Genomic DNA, 20,258 nt, shown 5'->3' with positions numbered 1-20,258 from the left:
GAGAAGCCCATCAACTACCTTAAAAACCCTTATGTTCCAATACTTTAGTCAATATAGTGCATTCAAAGTTCAAAACTGTAACTGATTTGTTTTTAGTTCCAGGGCTTCATCTACAGTGCAAAACCTAAAGCACTGAAGCTCATGCTAACATGAGGTGGCCATCACCAAGGGTAAGAGATGCAAGGTCGCCATGGTGACACCAGGAAAGCTGTTATCAGTCAACACACATACTGTATGTTATTATTTTGTTAGTGTGCACTGTTTTGTGATCCCGCCCCCTCCCTCCCTTTGAGTGACTTGTGCAGGGGCAGTAGGAGCGCCGTCTGGTGTCAGGCGGGTGCATGAGTGGATTTATGGGCCGCAGCTGTTGAGCGGCTGTCAGACGTGTGCAAGCCAGGATCTCCTCCGCTGCTTCTGCTGCTGCTGCTTTTGGTCCACACACTGTCGTGTAGAAAGGAGGGCGATTGAACAAAGTCGGTGAGTACTCTTGTTCTTGTTTAGTTTCCTCTCCAAACTATAGTGTGAACTTTGACCTCTTTTTTTTAACACCTTGAGCTGTAACTGGACACAACGTGACCATACATGGACAGCATTGAAAGAATAACTCAAACCAACACAACATGGTTAGTTAATGTTTGTAATACTATATTTGATCATGTGTTCAGCTACTGGAGTGAGTGTGTGTGGTGTCTCGGTTAAAATGTACTTTACAATACTATTTTTAGAAGGAAAGGCAGCAGAGTGGAGTCAAAGGACAGGCAAGACAGGAAGTCCGGTCTTGTCCTGATTTTTTTTTTTTTTTTGCAGTGAGGTTCTTTCAGGACTTTTTAGTTCCCTTTTCGTGCAAATTTAATGAATACATTCTCATAACAGTTTATGCTGGAGAGCAGCCATTATTTCTGCTTGATCCATATGAAGGAATAATAAATGTGTGGTCATATAAAATTTTAGCTTTTTCGTGTTGAGAGAATAAATGAGCAAATTTTAACGAGAATTTAGTCCTAAGGTTCCCAGCCTAAACACAAAATATAAATGACAGTATGCAATGAGGGAATAGTTACTCAAATAAAGCTGTAATATATAAGAATCAAGTCATAATATGTGCTGTATAATAATAGAAAGTATGGTTGTGATGTTGTGACAATATTGTAATTTTACAAGAAGAAAACTTTGAGAGTAATGACAATAGTCATAAAGTTACAAGAATGAAACTAATATTGTGATATTATATTTTTAATGTTACGAAAATAATTCAATGTTTTGACACCAAATAGCAAATTTTATGAGAATAAAGTACTGTAATGTGAATAGGTTGGATAGTTATAGCAATTAAACTGTTCGGCTATGACAGTTAAGTTGTGATGTGACAGTTATGATATAAAATAATAAAATCGTAATTTTATGATTATTAAGTCACAATGTAGGTAAAATAGTGATAATTAAGTTGTAAGGTTATGACAATGTATTTGGGAAATTGTGACATGACTATTAAATTGTGGTTTTATGACTATCCAGCCATACGGTTATGACAATGGTCTTGGGGTTTGAGGTTGTGATATCAAATAGTATTGTTATGACAATAAAGTTGTAAAGTTTCAAAAATAATGTTATAATTTAAGAGAGAACAAGTCTTTAAAGTAAAATAATTAAGTCATATTCTTTGCAAAAAAAAAAAAGTCTGAATCATATGATAATAACATGATAAATGACTAGAATACATTGTAATATTATGACAATTAAAACGTAACGTAAAGGAAATACAGCCAAAACAGTCATGTGAATAAAGCCATAACGTTATGAAAATCAAGTGGTAATATAAGAAAATGAAGTTGAGAAGTTGTAGAGAGTATAAGAGTAAGAGTTGTGCTGTTTTGAGAATAGTCATAAGCTCCAAGAACCAAATCTTAATATTGTGAGAGCACATTTCTAATGTTACAAGAAAAATGTGATGTTGTGACACTAAATATCTATTAGTATGAAAATTAAGTATTGTTAAAAATAGTTATTTTTTAACAATTAACTTATGACAAGTCACAAAGTTTCAGATATGAAACTATAATATATGAAAGAAAATAGTCTTAGTTACCAAAATTAAGTCGGAATTTTGGGAGGAAATGTTTTAATAGTATAATAATGAAGCTGTAAAGGAGGAAAAAAAAATAGGGCAAAGAAATTATAATGAATTGAGGATGAAGTCGTGCTGTTATGACCATTAAGTTATAAAGTTATGGGAATAAAAAACCAAATCTAATATATATAAAAATATATGGGTATAAAGTAATGGCACGAGGAAAAGCCATAAAGTTACTATACTAATTTATAAAGGTAAGAAAATGAATTGGTATTGCTGTTTAAACAATCATAAAGGTCTGACATTTAAGTTGTGATATAATGTAATATTACAAGAATAAGTAGCATGGTTATGATTAAAAATCTTACCAGCATGGTGTAATAATGTTACAAAAATAAAGATGTAATATTACAAGAATAAGTAGTACAGCTACGAAAAATAATCATATAAGAATAAAGTCAAAATGTTACAGAAGTAAAGTCGGGCTGTTATGATAATAACAAGTAAAGTAATTGTAGGCATAAAGTGGTAGAAGAATATACTGCTAATGTTACAAGAATATAGTGGTTTTAAAAAGTACCAGAGTTGACGTTACATCAAATCTGTGAACATTATTCCAAGAATAAGGCGTCAAAACAAAAGCATGAACTTGAGGAAAAAGATTTTCCTTGAGAATGTCAGCTTGTATCCCAAAAATGTTGCATTCCTGGCACCGCAGTTTGACCAGGCTGCTTGGGGAGTGTTTTTGTTTTGTTGCTAGGCAACAGTTAGCTGCCTGTGGTTCAAGGAAGGATGAAAGAGTCATGTTAGTAGACTCTTTCAAAGTAATGTGTTCATTTCCGCTAATTGGATCAAATTCATTAAGATCACAATGAGCTCTTTGGTTATAACACGGATCATCAACTTGTAGAAGAAGCATCTTCTGACTGTGTTTTGTACTTTGGATCAACTCATCACTCCACTAATGATGTCTTGGAAGGAAGCAGGTAGACTGTACATGCTGCTTGGCGTGGTCTCTTGTAATATTTACATCTTTTCTCTCAAGTCTTTTTCTTCTGGAATTGTATTTGTGGCAAAATGAGGCTTAAAGTACAACATGCTCCTTCCTTCATCCTAATGCATTTATTATTATCATCATTCTTCTATAGTTTTCATAAAATTGACTATTTTGTTCTTGGAGAATCATGACTTTTCTCTTAAAATTTACACTTTATTTTCATTATTTTACATATCCATATAACTTTTTACTCAAAATTACAACTATATAACTACCTTAACGTGCAGTTTTATTCTTGTAACACTGATATTTTAGGGGTGTCTAGATCCAATAATAATATCTGATATCGGTCCGATATTAGCAAAAATCTGATTAAATCTGCTTGCATCTAAAATCTCAGGTACAAACGGTCCAGCCAGTTAACATCTAAATGTCCTCCAATACGCACACAAAGGTGGTCTTTTATTCTATTTTTGTCAAGTCACTTACAAATAGCTAACATGGTAGGCTATGGGCTACTAGGAGCTAACAGCTACCCAACAGCTAAGCGTAGTAAGTGTCCTTAATTGTACAATATTGCGATTTAAAGCACCACACTTGTATCAAATAATTATAGTTGCATATTACTTACACATACAAAGTCTCCGAGGCAGAAACGTATTAAGAACGTTTCCAGCAACAAACATGTCTGTATTATTTAAGTAACTGCCGCATGATCTTAAATTTAATGGAATATTGTGGCTACTAGGTGTCGTCAAAAAAACAATTAACACTCCTCTTCAACTTAAAGATATTATAAGTCCATTCTAGACGGTTGATAATAATTAGGTTAGTGGGGTTTTTTTTACACCTATTTTTGTTCTCCGCTTGATTAACTTAACTTGATCAAGCCTTTTCTAACTTTCCACATAACAAAATAATAAAAATTGGCCATAAATGATTAATGCTGATATCGTATGGGGTTAATATCAGTATCGGACAACAATCAAGGCTCCAATATTGGTATCCGATTGGAAGTAAAAAAGTTGTATCGAGGCACCCCTACTTTTTTTCCTCCTTAAATTGTGTTTTTATTGTCACAATCTTATGAAATAGTTTGTTTAGTTAATTGCAACTACATTCCCATAATATTAGAATCTATTGGTCACAATTGTGACTTTATTACATAAATCCTTTGAACTTGTTTTCTTACTATTACCACCTTTTAGGCATAATTATGAATGTATCCCTTCATTATTATGTATTTCTTCGTACAATAAGGCCTTTTTTTCCCGACATAAGAGCTTTTTTTGTGCACAATTTAAACTCTGAATCTTCTTAATAATTATAAATAATGTATAACATTTTTATAGAACTTTTCTAGACACTTAAAGCACTTTCCAGTGAGAACTGAGACCCGTCATTCATTCACTCCACTTTGATGATGTCTTACACAAGGACACGTGTCTAGGATAACGGAAGCTGTATTCTAACCAGGAACTCTCAAGTTGTTATATGGGGCCGCTCCTCCATCTGAGCCACGCATATAACATTTGTGTAATTAAAATGCACTTTACTGCATGCAGTCACACAATATTTCTGTAACATGATTTTTTTCCTATCCAAAAACAATGCCACATATTTAATTGTTCAACTTTTTCTGGCAAAATGACAACTTTATTCTGATAATCTGTTTTTTTAATGATTTGTGACCCGGATAAGGATGAGTAATAACTGTTCACCTCCAGAATTTTAATTTTTTATTTTAATCCCCTATTGCTTAATTTTGTAATATTATATATTTTTGCGTGTGATTTGTATTTAATTCTTATAACATTAATATGAATAATTTATCTCACAATATTATGTTATTTTTAAAAAATAAGATTTTTTAAAACTATTTTTTGTATGATATTTTCATTATTCATAAAGTGTGCTCCTTGATAGAGTAGTTTTAGTTTCAGGTGTACTTCCAGTATAAGCAGACACAACTGCCAGCCTTTGCTGAGGTTTTGTGAGCAGCCTTCTTCCTAAAGCAGAAGAATGACTAGAGGGTAACTTAGTTTCGTTTGCTGCAGTCCTTTGGCACTCTGCTTCTTGTCATGGTGTCCAAGTGCTGACTGGAGGCCATGATGCCAGCTGTTGTAGATGAAGCTCCATCTGCCTTCATGTCAGCAAACTGATTCTTGTTGGTGTTGTTGTTGTTGATGCAATCAGCTTGATCCGCATCTCAGGAGGCTTCATCATTTATCTGCTGTAAAACACTTTCTACTCATTCTACTTTCCCTTTTGTGCAAAGAAAAGCCGTCAAGTTTTCCACTGGCACCATGAGTCACATTTGCAGTGTGTGTGTGTGTGTGTGTGTTCAAACCTAAAGTATGTGACAAACAATAAAATGTAAGGAAAGGAGCAAGAAAGTAACAACTAGGGAGTAAAAACATGTAATCCCTATTAATACTTTAATGCATCAAGCGGACATGTTATGTCCATTTATGGCCACAGTAATCCCTCATTTATCGCTGTTAATTGGTTCCCGACATGACCATGATGAATGAATTTCTGCAAACTAAGAATCATTAATTATAAATCAAATATTTTCATAACTACAACATAAATATTGTTTATACCTTATAAATACATGTTTCAACTTTATGAGAGCCCTCTAGACATGTACTAACACCCTTTAGTCATTTTTGCAGTCTTTTCATCCAATGTAGTAATACTGCCTGAGGCTGAGTCAATCAGTGGCCACAATTCTGAACAGCGCGTGCTGATTGGTTTGGTCTCCTTTTGTAGCCAATACTATTGTATTATTGATATTTTAAATTAATTTAGCCATTTTATGCTTGAAAACACTTGATTTAGAACCAAACAATTGTAGAATATGCTTTAAAAGATGTAAAACAAAATATCTCCCCAAAATGTGGTAAAGCCGTAATATTTGAAGTGCGGTGTGACGAGAAAAGACTGTAGCTTTTCTTTATTCCCATAATCTTACACAAATGTTTTGTACAATGTTATTCATGTTTGGTAATAGTAAAATTTTGCCCACAATATTTTTGACCAAACTGATTGTTTCTTGCCCAAAATAGACACTACATACTTTATTCTTGCTATTTTGGCTTTGTCCTTCTAAAATGACTTCTTAATTCTCATAAATCAAATAATTTAGGATTTAAAATAAATGTAATTAAAACTCCAGTTTCACAATATTTTACCCTTTCCCTTACAAAATCACTGTTTTAAATGCATAATTACAGTACATATTTGCATAATAAAATGATATTTATACCACATAATTGCATCTCTATCTAAATTTTACTTTGTATCCTTTATTGTCAATGTTATACAGATTTTGTGTAATTACATTCCCTTTTTTTACCTCACATCAATAATGATTTTTTTTCAGGTAATTATAACTTCAGTCCCACAATATTTTAACTTTTCTTTTACAATATGTCATTGTTTTTGCACAATTACTTATTTACATAACATAATTGCGACAAGGTTGATTGGCAACACTAAATTGACCCTAGTGTGTGAGTGTGAATGTTGTCTGTCTGGCTGTGTTGGCCCTATTGCAGTTGGGATAGGCTCCAGCACCCCCCATGACCCCGAAAGGGACAAGCGGTAGAAAATGTATGGATGGATAATTGTGACATTATCTGGGCAAAATGTGACTTTAAAAAAAAATAATTTCATGGTCTTAAATAAGGCTGAAACGACGCGTCGACATAGTCGACGTCATCGGTTACGTAAATACGTCGACGCCGTTTTTGTGCGTCGACGCGTCGCATATTTACGTCACGCTACCGTCATGGCGAAGCGCAAAGCAGACGATCAAAGCAGACGATGCGAGCGGTGCGAGCGAGGGGGAAAAATCACGCCAAAAGTCGTCAAAAGTGTGAAAGTATTTCAATACACAGCCTAATAATGTTGTTGTATGCACACTGTGTCGAGCGTAAATGGCCTATAATAGCAGCACAACGGCTATGAACGAACATTTGAAAAGAAAACCATCAACTAGTCAATCGTCCGCGTGAGCATACGTTGTCATCATTACACAAAAACATGAATGTGTCATTTGTATCTGCTAGGGGTGTAACGGTACGTGTTTTGTATTGAACCGTTTCGGTACGGGGCTTTCGGTTCGGTACGGGGGTGTACCGAACGAGTTTCTAAGCTAAAGCTAACTTTAGCTGCTAAAGTCTTAACAAGCTGCTTTGCTCATTCTGCCTCTGTCTCAGCACGCAGCATTGTCCCACCCACACAACCATCTGATTGGTACACACAAAGCATTATCAGCCAATCAGCAGTGCGTATTCAGAGCATTACCAGCCAATCAGCAGTGCGTATTCAGAGCGCATGTAGTCAGCGCTTCAGCGTGGAGCAGATAGGTGTTTAGCAGGTGAGCATCAGGCAGCGGACTCTCCCCAAATGATAATAAACACCTCCCAGTCAACTACTAGTAACATCACTGTGAGCCCGTTGACCTTGTAGAAACTTCAACTGCAGCTCAGCTCACTCGCAGTCCTGGCTTGAGGTGAAGGCTAATTAGCTCTCAGTTCCAGCCACATCGACCCCTTCTGAGCGCCTATTTTCAGCTGCTGGGAATATTGTAAACAAGAAAAGAAGCAGAGCATGTAGACATGCTAACCTTTCTTCATTACAACTGTTAGTCACTCACTGGAATGAGTAGAATTGGTTATTGTGTACTGTGTTGGACTGGATGTTTATTTTGCACATTTTAAAAGCAATACTTAATGTTTACAGTGCTCCAGAATATTTAGATTGGCACTTTTTTGTATTGGGTGTTTATCTTTATTTTTGCACATTTTAGCAAATAAGCAATACTTTCACTTTTGTTGAAATGTTTACACTGTTGTTACAGAATATTTTGTTTTACACTTTTTTGTATTGGATGTTTATCTTTATTTTTGCACATTTTAAAGCAAAATAAGCAATACTTTTACTTTTGAAATGCTTATACTATTGCAGAATATTAAGATTTGCACTAGATGTTGACTTTTATATTTGCACATTAAAAAGCAAATAAGGTACTTTTAATTTTGTTAAAGGTTAAAAGTTTTAAATGTTTACATTGTTACAGAATATTTAGTCATGTTGTTGTCAATGTTGACTGAGTGGCCATACTTCTTTTTTTTTGTAAATAAAAGCCATGCCTTTTGAAAAAACTGGCCTACATTTATTTTTTCATCTTCATTTTGAATAAAAAAAATAATCTGTAAAAGGAAAAATAATCTATAGATTAATCGGAAAAAAAATCTATAGATTAACCGATTAATCGAAAAAAATCTATAGATTAATCGATAGAAAAATAATCGTTAGCTGCAGCCTTAGTCTTAAAGTGATTTTATTTTGTTACGTTAACTTTTTTCTCTTTAAGTTACATTACAAGTTACATGATGTTGATTTTCATCTTCATTTATGACATCTTTGTTTTTGCTATTTTATATTAATCCATTATAATAAATAAATAAAAATCACGGAACTACACCAGTCTAGTCTCATAATATTTTACCTTTTTCTAAAAAAAATAGTTTTTTGTATGGTCACTTATTTTCTTAATTTTTTGATATTTTTAATACTTAATTATGACTTTATTTCGACAAAATTGTACTTTTTCGTCCCCTGTTTTAATGATCTTGTAGTGATTTTGTGTGATTACATTAAAGGCCTACTGAAATGAATTTTTTTTATTTAAACGGGGATAGCAGATCTATTCTATGTGTCATACTTGATCATTTCGCGATATTGCCATATTTTTGCTGAAAGGATTTAGTATAGAACAACGACGATAAAGATCGCAACTTTTGGTATCTGATAAAAAAAGGCTTGCCCCTACCGGAAGTAGCGTGACGTAGTCAATTGAACATATACGCAAAGTTCCCTATTGTTTACAATGATGGCCGCATGAAGTGAGAGAGATTCGGACCGAGAAAGCGACAATTTCCCCATTAATTTGAGCGAGGGTGAAAGATTTGTGGATGAGTAAAGTGCAAGTGAAGGACTAGTGGGGAGTTGAAGCTATTCAGATAGGGAAGATGCTGTGAGAGCCGGGGGTGACCTGATATTCAGCTGGGAATGACTACAACAGTAAATAAACACAAGACATATATATACTCTATTAGCCACAACACAACCAGGCTTATATTTAATATGCCACAAATTAATCCTGCATTAAAACACCTACGTGTTTGTTATGCTAGCTCCTAGCTCCATAGAACGCGCCAATACAATTCAAACACCTGATCAACACACAATCACTCAGCCCAAAAGACCGTTCACCTAACCCAAGGTTCATAAAGCTTATATATTTTAAAAAAGTTACGTACGTGACGCACACATACGGTCAAGCTATCAAATGTTTAGCAGCCAAGGCTGCATACTCACGGTACCTGATATTCAGCTGGGAATGACTACAACAGTATATAAACACAAGACATATATATACTCTATTAGCCACAACACAACCAGGCTTATATTTAATATGCCACAAATTAATCCTGCATAAAAACACCTACGTGTTTGTTATGCTAGCTCCTAGCTCCTCTGCTAGCTCCTAGCTCCATAGAACACGCCAATACAATTCAAACACCTGATCAACACACACAATCACTCAGCCCAAAAGACCGTTCACCTAACCCAAGGTTCATAAAGCTTATATATTTTAAAAAAGTTACGTACGTGACGCACACATACGGTCAAGCTATCAAATGTTTAGCAGCCAAGGCTGCATACTCACGGTACCTGATATTCAGCTGGGAATGACTACAACAGTATATAAACACAAGACATATATATACTCTATTAGCCACAACACAACCAGGCTTATATTTAATATGCCACAAATTAATCCTGCATAAAAACACCTACGTGTTTGTTATGCTAGCTCCTAGCTCCTCTGCTAGCTCCTAGCTCCTCTGCTAGCTCCTAGCTCCATAGAACACGCCAATACAATTCAAACACCTGATCAACACACACAATCACTCAGCCCAAAAGACAGTTCACCCAACCCAAGGTTCATGAAGCTTATATATTTTAAAAAAGTTACGTACATACGCAAAAAAAAAGTTGCGCACATACGGTCAAGCGATCAAATGTTTAGAAGCCAAAGCTGCATACTCACGGTAGCACGTCTGCGTCTTTGTCATCCAAATCAAAGTAATCCTGGTAAGAGTCTGTGTTGTCCCAGTTCTCTACAGGCGTCTGTGTATCAAAGTCAAAAGTCCTCCTGGTTAGAGTCTCTGTTATCCGAGTTCTTCCATCTTGACTGCATCTTTCGGGAATGTAAACAAAGACGCGCCGGCTGTGTACTGTTGTTGCTGACTTCGTTCGAAAAATACGTCCGTTTCGCACCGATAACTTTCTTCTTTGCTTGCTCAGCTTCTTTCTCCATAATGCAATGAACATAATTGCAACAGATTCACGAACACAGATGTCCAGAATACTGTGGAATTATGAAATGAAAACAGAGCTTTTTTGTATTGTATTCAATGGGGAAGGCATACCTCTGTTCCCCGGGCTACGTCACGCGCATACGTCATCCTCAGAGGCGTTTCGAACCGGAAGTTTAGCGGCAAATTTAAAATGTCACTTTATAAGTTAACCCGGCCGTATTGGCATGTGTTATAATGTTAAGATTTCATCATTGATATATAAACTATCAGACTGCGTGGTCGGTAGTAGTGGGTTTCAGTAGGCCTTTAAATGTGTATGTAGCTAAATATAACTTTTTCCCCATCAAATTTTGACTGAAGTCATTCAGTTTTTACTTTTTCTTCCAAAAAAAAGTCCACCTTTATTCTTAATTTTTTTAAATTATGACTCATAATCTCACGACTTTTTAAAGCCGTATTACATCATGTAATATTTAGATTTTCCTTATGTACATAATTTTATTCTTCCAAATTTGTGGTTACAATGTTGCTACATCAATAAGTTGTTTCTGCTGCTGCTGTGGTGCTTATTGTAGCAGATGGCGGGCGAGCAGTACATCAGAACCACCACAGAGGGGAGCAGCGTGCTAAGGCCTATGCCTGAGCACGTCTACAAGATCGGCATCTATGGCTGGAGGAAGCGCTGCCTTTACCTCTTTGTGCTGCTGCTGCTCATCATCCTGGTCATCAACCTGGCTCTCACCATCTGGATCTTCAGGGTCATGTGGTTCAACTCGGTACGTACCATCTATTCTCAGCCCAAAATGATCCGTTCTGTAGCCAAATACTGACTTTTATATGATAAATGCTTCTTGTTTGGAAAAAAAAAAGGCCAGAGATTCTACAAAAAAAAGTTTATTTATTGCATTACATTGTGATTTCTTCAGTTGATTTCTTTAAAAATCCAATTCAGGAAATGTTGTTGTTTTTGCCACACACATTATAGCAGTTCTATTCAATTGGCGGCCCGGGGGCCGAATTTGGTTCGTGAATGACACCATACTGGCCCCCAAATTCAGGTCAAATTTTTGGACACAAACATTTTTGCAGCAAATTTCTCAAAACCCTAGAGTTCTCCTCGTCTCGGGGGACTTGGAACACTGTAAACACATTGGCAGATCTCTGCATTGATATTTGAACCTCCTAAAGGCCAGCAGACACTTGTATTTTACATAACAGGGCTATTATCTTAAGAAATGTATATCTGATCAAATAAATAGACCAAAAACAAATGTCTACTGCAGAGGATGTCGGTTGTCAAAATAAGAACAACATTGAAGGGAAAAGTGGCACTTCAGTAACACTTCAGTTGAATATCCCTGGTTTGACTTTTTACTGTCATAGAGACCATTTTTGACTGCCTTTTTTGCAGTCAAAAAGAGTACTCCTATAAATGTGACAAAATAAACAGACCAAAATCAAATGTCGACTGTAGAGGATCCCTGCCACAGAGAAAGGACAGGAAGAAACGTCAGAAATGTCACTTCAAGCTTTTGAATTGGGCACTGCCCCACTTGCCCCCAATGCAAGCTGTTGTGTATTTAAGTGTTGCATTCAAGTACCTACCTAACTGCATGCACTGTGCGACCTCAGGAAGGGATGGGCCTCTTGCAGGTCCACTCTGACGGCGTCAAGCTGGAGGACGGCGAATCCGAGTTCCTGCTGCCACTCTACGCTCAGGAGATCCACTCAAGAGAAGTATGAGAACATTCTCCTCTTTCTCTAGCTGCTAGTAAACCCGTCATTTCTTAACCAAAACCTCCCCGACTAATAGTTGAAATCTGTGCGTCCTAGTCGTGATGTCCAACCGTCTTCAGCACTGCTGCGGTTGCGTCTCAGAGGCGGTCGAGCTTTAACCGTTTTCATGCCGCACACGTGCTCCTGCAGCGAGCTTCCCTTTAACCTCAGGGATGTTTGTGGTGGGAAAAGACGCCTGCTAGCAGCAGATGGGAACACTTTGCTGCTCCTGCTTACTGCCTTTTCTTTCCCAAACTCATAATGAGGAAGGGTTTAGAAATAGTCTGTGTGATTTATCTTCAACAGTTTTTTTCCACGTAAAACCGTTTTATTTGGATCAGGCCTACTTTACACCTCAACATGGACCAAAAATAGTATCTTATTCTTTAATTTTTATCAACTTTTGACATAGATCGTCGTGCTATTCAACCGGTGGCCTGGGAATGACATCACTCCTTAACTCGGACGAGTTCAGGTCAAAACTTGGAAGATAAACATTGTTGCAGTAAATATCTAGTGCTCCTGTTGTATAGAGCAGTGGATCTCAAATTTTCACTAAGTACCACCTCAGAAAACTTTTGGCTTTGCTAGTGCCACCATAACGACCAAAATTAAAATACAGTAGAATAGTAGGCCTAAGTATTCATTAAAAACAAGGCAGAGGTCTCGTTTGAAAAGTATATTTAATAATTTGGCGACTGTAACATTACACACATTGAACGGAAACACTGTGTTTGAATATTTAAGTGATTAATTGGCGTGCCGCTGGATGGAGCCTGCGTACCAAAGTTTGAGAATAACTGGTATAGAGGAACTGGAACCACTGTAAACACAATGGCAGATCCTTGCATTGACATTTTAACCTTGCGGCAAGCATAGAACACTGGGATCCAAACTTCTAAGGCTTTCCTCAAGGCACCCCTTTAAGTCCTTTTTTTTCCGGAAGGAGATTTATGTAACCAAACCAGTAATCAGATTAAAGTTACTTATTCAAGTCACTGTGTGTTATTATCCCCCTGATTTTTTTCCTCATTAAAAAATAAAAAATAATTGCTTTGCTGCGTCTCTAGGAGTGCACCCGACAAGTCATGTTTTCAGCACAGGGACGAGTCAAGTGTAATACATACTCTGAGCACGTAAGCAAGCCTGGAGATTGGTATTTTCTTGCTTGAAATGCAGCCATTACTTTAAACATAATTAAACAATAAAACCAAGAGTTTGGTGTACCTCAAAGTTCCATTTTAGGTCCTCTCTTTTCCATGATTTGGGCTATTTTAACTAGTGGCCCGTGAGTTCAGTTAAAAAAAACTTGAGAGAGACTCACATTTTGTTAGCAGATTCTTAAAAACACTAGTGTGCTGTCATAGAGAAGATATTTGACTAGTTTGTTTGCATAATGTCCCTGAAAACAGCAGAACGCTCCTGTAACTCTGACAAAATAAATAGACCAAAAACAAATGTCCACTCTAGAGGACACTTGTAGTCCGGAATATACCAAATAACACTCCGGTCCTTAGCTCTCTGTAAATGTGGCCCCCAAAACTATTTATTTAACAATGTAGTTGAATAGTTAAATTCTTGTTCAACAAAGCAACAGTGCCTCTGCTGGTCACAGCCAAGATGTGCACAAATTTTTTATTAGAATTATACAAAAAATATAATTATTTGTCATTATTAATAATTCATTAATGATAGTAATAGTTTTATGTCCACCCATCACCAGAGTGACTCACAAATAAGCTTCACTACAGTACAATTATTCTGTACTGTTGCTTTAAGACAGGGATTCTCAAACTGCGGTGGTACTTGGTGAAAAAAGTTTGACAACCCCTGCTTTAAGACATTTTTGTTTATAGAGAAATCCTATCAGGCAAACCTTTGAAATATTATTTTCTCTCAGGAATTACCACTTCTTGTACACTCGGAAACGGAAAATGTTTTCCTCAACGCCCGAGACGAAAACGGCAACGTGACAGGGAGGATGTCTGTTGGTGAGACACACCCGTCATGAAATATTGTGTACTTGAATTAGTAAAAAAAAAACATTTCCAGAAGAAGGCGATGATTTTAACGTTGAACTTGTCTGAAATATCCTTGCAGGTCCAAGACAGGTTGAGGGACACACTACCAACGTGGTCCTCAGTGCCCACAATGACAACATGCTGTTCAGTGCAGACGGCAAACAGACTGTGATTGGACCTGACAAACTGCGCATCACAGGTAAAATTACATTTGGAAAAAATACGAATAGCAGCAGAGAATAAAGTCAAATCAAATAAAAATGTGGTTCAAAATACAAATACATTTAAATTAGAAGTGTATTTAAGAAATGAAGAATACAATTAATAAAATATGCCTTTTCAAAATTTGAGAATTAAGTAAGTTAAAAGGTTGTTATACAAAAACTTTAAATGAAATAAAATGTAATACTTGTAAAATAGAACTAAACAGAAATGAAAAGGGTGTTATAAAAGTTGGATAAAACTAAATTGGGTTAAAAAAAATACTTTAAAAAGTATGCTTGGACTGAAGTTGATGACACAGCAGTCATCGAATAATTCTCCACCAACACTCTTGGGTCATTTTCATTGGTGGTAGCAAAAATAAAGTGTATCTAAAAATCATACATCAGAAACACAATCATTTCAATCAATCAATCAATCAATGTTTATTTATATAGCCCTAAATCACAAGTGTCTCAAAGGGCTGTACAAGCCACAACGACATCCTCGGTACAGAGCCCACATACGGGCAAGGAAAACTCACCCCAGTGGGACGTCAATGTGAATGACTATGAGAAACCTTGGAGAGGACCGCATATGTGGGTAACCCCCACCTCTAAGGGAGACCGAAAGCAATGGATGTCGAGTGGGTCTGACATAATATTGTGAAAGTCCAACACATCAGCGAAAGTCCAGTCCATAGTGGGGCCAGCAGGAACCATCCCGAGCGGAGACGGGTCAGCAGCGTAGAGATGTCCCCATCCGATGAACAGGCTAGCGGTCCACCCCGGAGCAGAGTAGAAAAGAAAAGAAAAGAAACGGCAGATCAACTGGTCTAAAAAGGGAGTCTATTTAAAGGCTAGAGTATACAAATGAGTTTTAAGATGAGACATAAATGCTTCTACTGAGGTAGCATCTCTAACTTTTACCGGGAGGGCATTCCATAATATTGGAGCCCGGATAGAAAACGCTCTATAGCCCGCAGACTTTTTTTGGGCTCTGGGAATCACTAATAAGCCAGAGTTCTTTGAACGCAGATTTCTTGCCGGGACATATGGTACAATACAATCGGCAAGATAGGCAGGAGCTTGACCGTGTAGTATTTTATACGTAAGTAGTAAAACCTTAAAGTCGCATCTTAGGTGCACAGGAAGCCAGTGCAGGTGAGCCAGTATAGGCGTAATATGATCAAACTTTCTTGTTTTTGTCAAAAGTCTAGCAGCCGCATTTTGTACCATCTGTAATCTTTTAATGCTAGACATAGGGAGGCCCGAAAATAAAACGTTACAGGAATCGAGACGAGATGTAACGAACGCATGGATAATGATCTCAGCATCGCTTGTGGACAAAATGGGACGAATTTTAGCGATATGACGGAGATGAAAGAAGGCCGTTTTAGTAACACTCTTAATGTGTGACTCAAACGAGAGAGTTGGGTCGAAGATAATACCCAGATTCTTTACCGAGTCGCCTTGTGTAATTGTTTGGTTGTCAAATGTTAAGGTGGTATTATTAAATAGATGTCGGTGTTGAGCAGGACCGATAATCAGCATTTCCGTTTTCTTAGCGTTGAGTTGCAAAAAGTTAGCGGACATCCATTGTTTAATTTCATTAAGACACGCCTCCAGCTGACTACAATCCGGCGTGTTGGTCAGCTTTAAGGGCATGTAGAATTGGGTGTCATCCGCATAACAGTGAAAGCTAACACCGTATTTGCGTATGATGTCACCTAGCGGCAGCATGTAAATACTAAAGAGTGCAGGGCCAAGAACCGAACCCTGAGGAACTCCGCACGTTACCTTAACATAGTCCGAGGTCACATTGTTATGGGAGACACACTGCATCCTGTCAGTAAGATAGGAGTTAAACCAAGACAAGGCTAAGTCTGACCTCCCAATACGCGTTTTGATACGCTCTAATAAAATATTATGATCAACAGTATCGAAAGCGGCGCTAAGATCAAGAAGCAGCAACATAGATGACTCATCAGAATCCATCGTTAGCAATAGATCATTAGTCATTTTTGCGAGGGCTGTCTCCGTAGAGTGATTTGCCCTGAAACCGGATTGAAAAGGTTCACAGAGATTGTTAGACACTAAGTGTTCATTTAGCTGCTGTGCGACAATTTTTTCGAGGATTTTCGAGATAAACGGAAGGTGGGACACCGGCCGGTTAGGTCTTTTGAGTAGAGGATGAATAACCGCTTTTTTGAATGCTAGGGGAACAGTACCAGAGGAAAGTGATAAGTTTATAATATTTAACACTGATGGACCTAATAATACAAAAAGCTCCTTGACCTAATAATACAAAAAGCTCCTTGATAAGTTTCCCAGGAATTGGGTCAAGTAAACATGTTGTTTGTTTTGTCCCATTTACACATTTTAACAATTCCTCTAATGTTATTTCATCAAAGAGGGAGAAACTATTTTGGAGGGCAGTGTCCGTCGTATATACAGTCGTATTTGTGTTAATAGAACCCAGTTGTAGCTGAGATGCATTGTCTTTAATCTCTTTTCTAATGACTTCAATTTTCTTATTAAAGAAATTCATAAAGTCATCTGCTGAGTGGGTGGAACTACTAGGAGGAGTCCCTTGTTGGGTTAGCGATGCTACTGTACTAAACAAAAATTTAGGATCATTTTTGTTGAGGTGGATGAGATTTGAGTAATATTTAGCTTTAGCTGAGGTAAGCATGCGTTTATAAGTTATTAAACTATCACTCCATGCTTGATGGAAAACCTCAAGTTTAGTCGCACGCCATTTGCGTTCCAGCTTTCTACATGATAATTTCTGGGCTTTAGTTTCTTCTGTAAACCATGGGGTACGCCTTTTAGGGGCCCTTTTTAGCTTTAGCGGTGCTACAGTATCAATGGTGTCGCGCAGGGCGTCGTTAAAGTTGTTAGTGAGGTTATCAATAGAGCCCACATAATTTGGGAATGGTGCCATTATCGAAGGCAGTAGGTCAGTAAGAGTCGTCGTTGTGGCAGCATTAATGTTGCGGCTGCTATAGTAGTTATTATTATTATTATTAGTTTGTTGACAATGAGTCAGAACTTCGAATTTTATAAGGTAATGATCGGACATTACTTTAGTGTACGGGAGTATCGTAACTTTGGAGGTGGTGACACCCCTGACGAGCACTAGATCTATCGTATTACCGTTGCGATGCGTGGGTTCATTTATTATTTGTGTAAGACCACAGCTATCAATTATAGTCTGGAGCGCCACGCATGGAGGGTCCGATGGGGTATTCATATGGATGTTAAAGTCTCCCATTATGATTATATTGTCGGCGTGCGTCACTAGATCAGCAACAAACTCTGAAAATTCATTGATAAAGTCCGAATAGGGCCCTGGGGGGCGGTAGATGACAGCCAGGTGCAGAGGCAGCGGTGTGACAAACCTCACAGTAAGCACCTCAAACGAGTTATATTTATTATTTAGGTCCGAGGTAAGGCTAAAGTTTTTGTTGTATATTAGTGCAACACCCCCACCCCTTTTAATGGTACGGGCAATATGCGTTCCCGTATAGCCAGGAGGAGACGCCTCACCCAGCGCAAAAAATTCGTCTGGTTTGAGCCAGGTCTCGGCTAGACCAACGACATCAAGATTGTTGTCTCTAATGACTTCATTAACTAATAACGTTTTGGAAGACAATGACCTTATGTTTAAAAAGCCCATATTATAGGTGGTGGGCTGTTTTGAGGAGTTTTTGTTGAAAGTATCCGTAGTAGCAATATTAATAATGTTACGTTTATTATGCATAGTGCACTTTAAATAATTTCGATCATATCTAGGAATTGATATGACAGGAATTTTTAGATTGTTTGCCACCTCAGTAAAATGCATGTCCACCTCTGACGCAGAAAAAACATTATGTGAGTTCAATCAATCAATCAATCAATCAATGTTTATTTATATAGCCCTAAATCACAAGTGTCTCAAAGGGCTGTACAAGCCACAGCGACATCCTCGGTACAGAGCCCACATATATATATATATATATATATATATATTTATATATATATATATATATAGTTGTATATTATTCTAAGAGAATTGCTATGTGTGCAGAGATTATCCAGCCTGGCGCTGGCTAGTTCTAGCTTAACAGACTCCTTATTAGCGCTTCTTTGTGGATTAGCCTTTAGCTTTTTCGTTAGCCCCGCTAACAACAACGCCTTTAGCTTTGTTGTTAGCCCCGCCCGACACCCCCGCTTCTGCTTCCGAGCGCATCGCTTACGTCTCTTTCGTTGACGGTCTCCGCTGGTAGTGGACGCCGCTGCTTCAAAGGCCACTGCTGGATGTAGCTCGCAAAGAATTCCCAAGCTAGCGAGTAGGTCCACCGTACACGCATCTTTCAGCCCAAAATGGCCCGATCTCTCCACATCCAGAATCGTAAGTCGGTCGTAAGTGATCACGGAGTGAACACGCTGTGAGCCAGCCATGAAATTGATTGAATTGAGGGGTATTTTTGCCAAATCGGTCTACACTTCCAGGAGCGCTCGCAAGAAGCTGCCGCCATGAAGCGCCGCCATCTTGGAATCTAATTTAATGCTAACACATTTACTGCTAACACATACTGACCTACAGTACCGGTATGTTGTATTTGATGTATTTAATAAACAAAGGGCTGATTAAACCTTTTTTTACATCATGATGTCCATACACTGCATCAAAAACATCATTGTGTGTATTCATGCAGCTGCAGGTCAACGACCTCACACATGGATGATTGATGATTGGGGTCGTGTCGGCCGCCAGCTTCATTACGCTCGGGTTGACTTTTAACACACACACACACACACTCACAGAGTGGAGTGAGCAGTCCAAATGAATGTAGGAAGCACATTTGGATCCACATTGTGATTCTTTAATGTCTCCTCCGCTGTCTCACCTCGTTTGTCTTCTTCTCACATCTGCTGATTTGGTGGAGTCCAAGTGAGTGGAGGTCACATTGTGCAGGCTCGTCTAGTAAAATAACAGCATTATTGAGTAATAATAATGCTGATAATAATAATGCTGATAGCAGCATATGCAGTCTACATGTTTGCAGCTGCGTGTAATTAAAATTTGTCAACCAATTACCTTTTTTAAAAAAACAAAAAACAAATCTGTAGCTTGCATCAGGCCAGTCTGCATCTTTTTAACCCTTTAGGGCCACCATAGTTCTCGCTCATACTAGCCAATGTGCAAGTCTGAGTCTGAGTTGGTGTCTATTTACTCACTCACATACAAAAATATATACACAGCAATTGTTGCTAGGCAGATTACGTAAGTTTGACCCAACCAAACATTTGTCATCATCTTGGCCCCGCCCAATTCTGAACAGGACTGACCACTCTGAATATGAACTATATAGCGGCTGATACACTGAAGGTTTGCGTGGACTAAAATACATGCAGGCTTGATAGCACAGGCAAAGCTGATGTACTAAACTTGTGCACATAGTCTTGCAGCTCTTTAGTGAGCTGAATAAGGAGTGCAATCCATTTAGCATGGAATATACATATGCAGAATATACAGTATGCTGATCATCAGAAGGAAAAGATGCAAATATAATTATTTAGCACACGCAGTGTGATCTATCAAGACTAAAACTCAACTGCGAACACTATGTCGTCTTTGTTTTTAGCACGTCTGAAATGTACGTGCAAACTGACATACTTACACACAGGAGGTGATTGTGCTGCTGATCCATCCTACGTGTGCTTGTCAACATAAATGGACTGTCAAAAATTTAAATATCAGACATATCTGATCACCAATATCCTTTTATAATGAATGTATAA

The 20,258-nt window shown here is 37.6% G+C and overlaps 1 protein-coding gene across 2 annotated transcripts in view; it reads left to right on the top strand.

Moving 5' to 3' along the window:
• Positions 1-309: 309 nt before the first annotated feature.
• Positions 310-20,258, top strand: part of sgcg (sarcoglycan, gamma) — a 45,301-nt gene continuing 25,352 nt past the window's right edge. Inside the window, exons 1-5 of one of the 2 annotated variants that reach the window (XM_062060472.1) lie at positions 310-477; positions 11,044-11,244; positions 12,101-12,205; positions 14,145-14,235; positions 14,345-14,464. In XM_062060472.1, coding sequence (XP_061916456.1) covers positions 11,047-11,244; positions 12,101-12,205; positions 14,145-14,235; positions 14,345-14,464 — 514 coding nt within the window. In that variant the 5' untranslated portion in view covers positions 310-477; positions 11,044-11,046. The remainder of the gene's footprint in view (positions 478-11,043; positions 11,245-12,100; positions 12,206-14,144; positions 14,236-14,344; positions 14,465-20,258) is intronic. The other variant, XM_062060473.1, reaches the window with a different exon arrangement.

Source organism: Entelurus aequoreus, linkage group LG10, assembly GCF_033978785.1.
Source record: "Entelurus aequoreus isolate RoL-2023_Sb linkage group LG10, RoL_Eaeq_v1.1, whole genome shotgun sequence".
Taxonomy (NCBI): domain Eukaryota; kingdom Metazoa; phylum Chordata; class Actinopteri; order Syngnathiformes; family Syngnathidae; genus Entelurus; species Entelurus aequoreus.
Note: the sequence above shows the minus strand (reverse complement) of the source record. Positions and strands in the feature narration are given on the sequence as shown.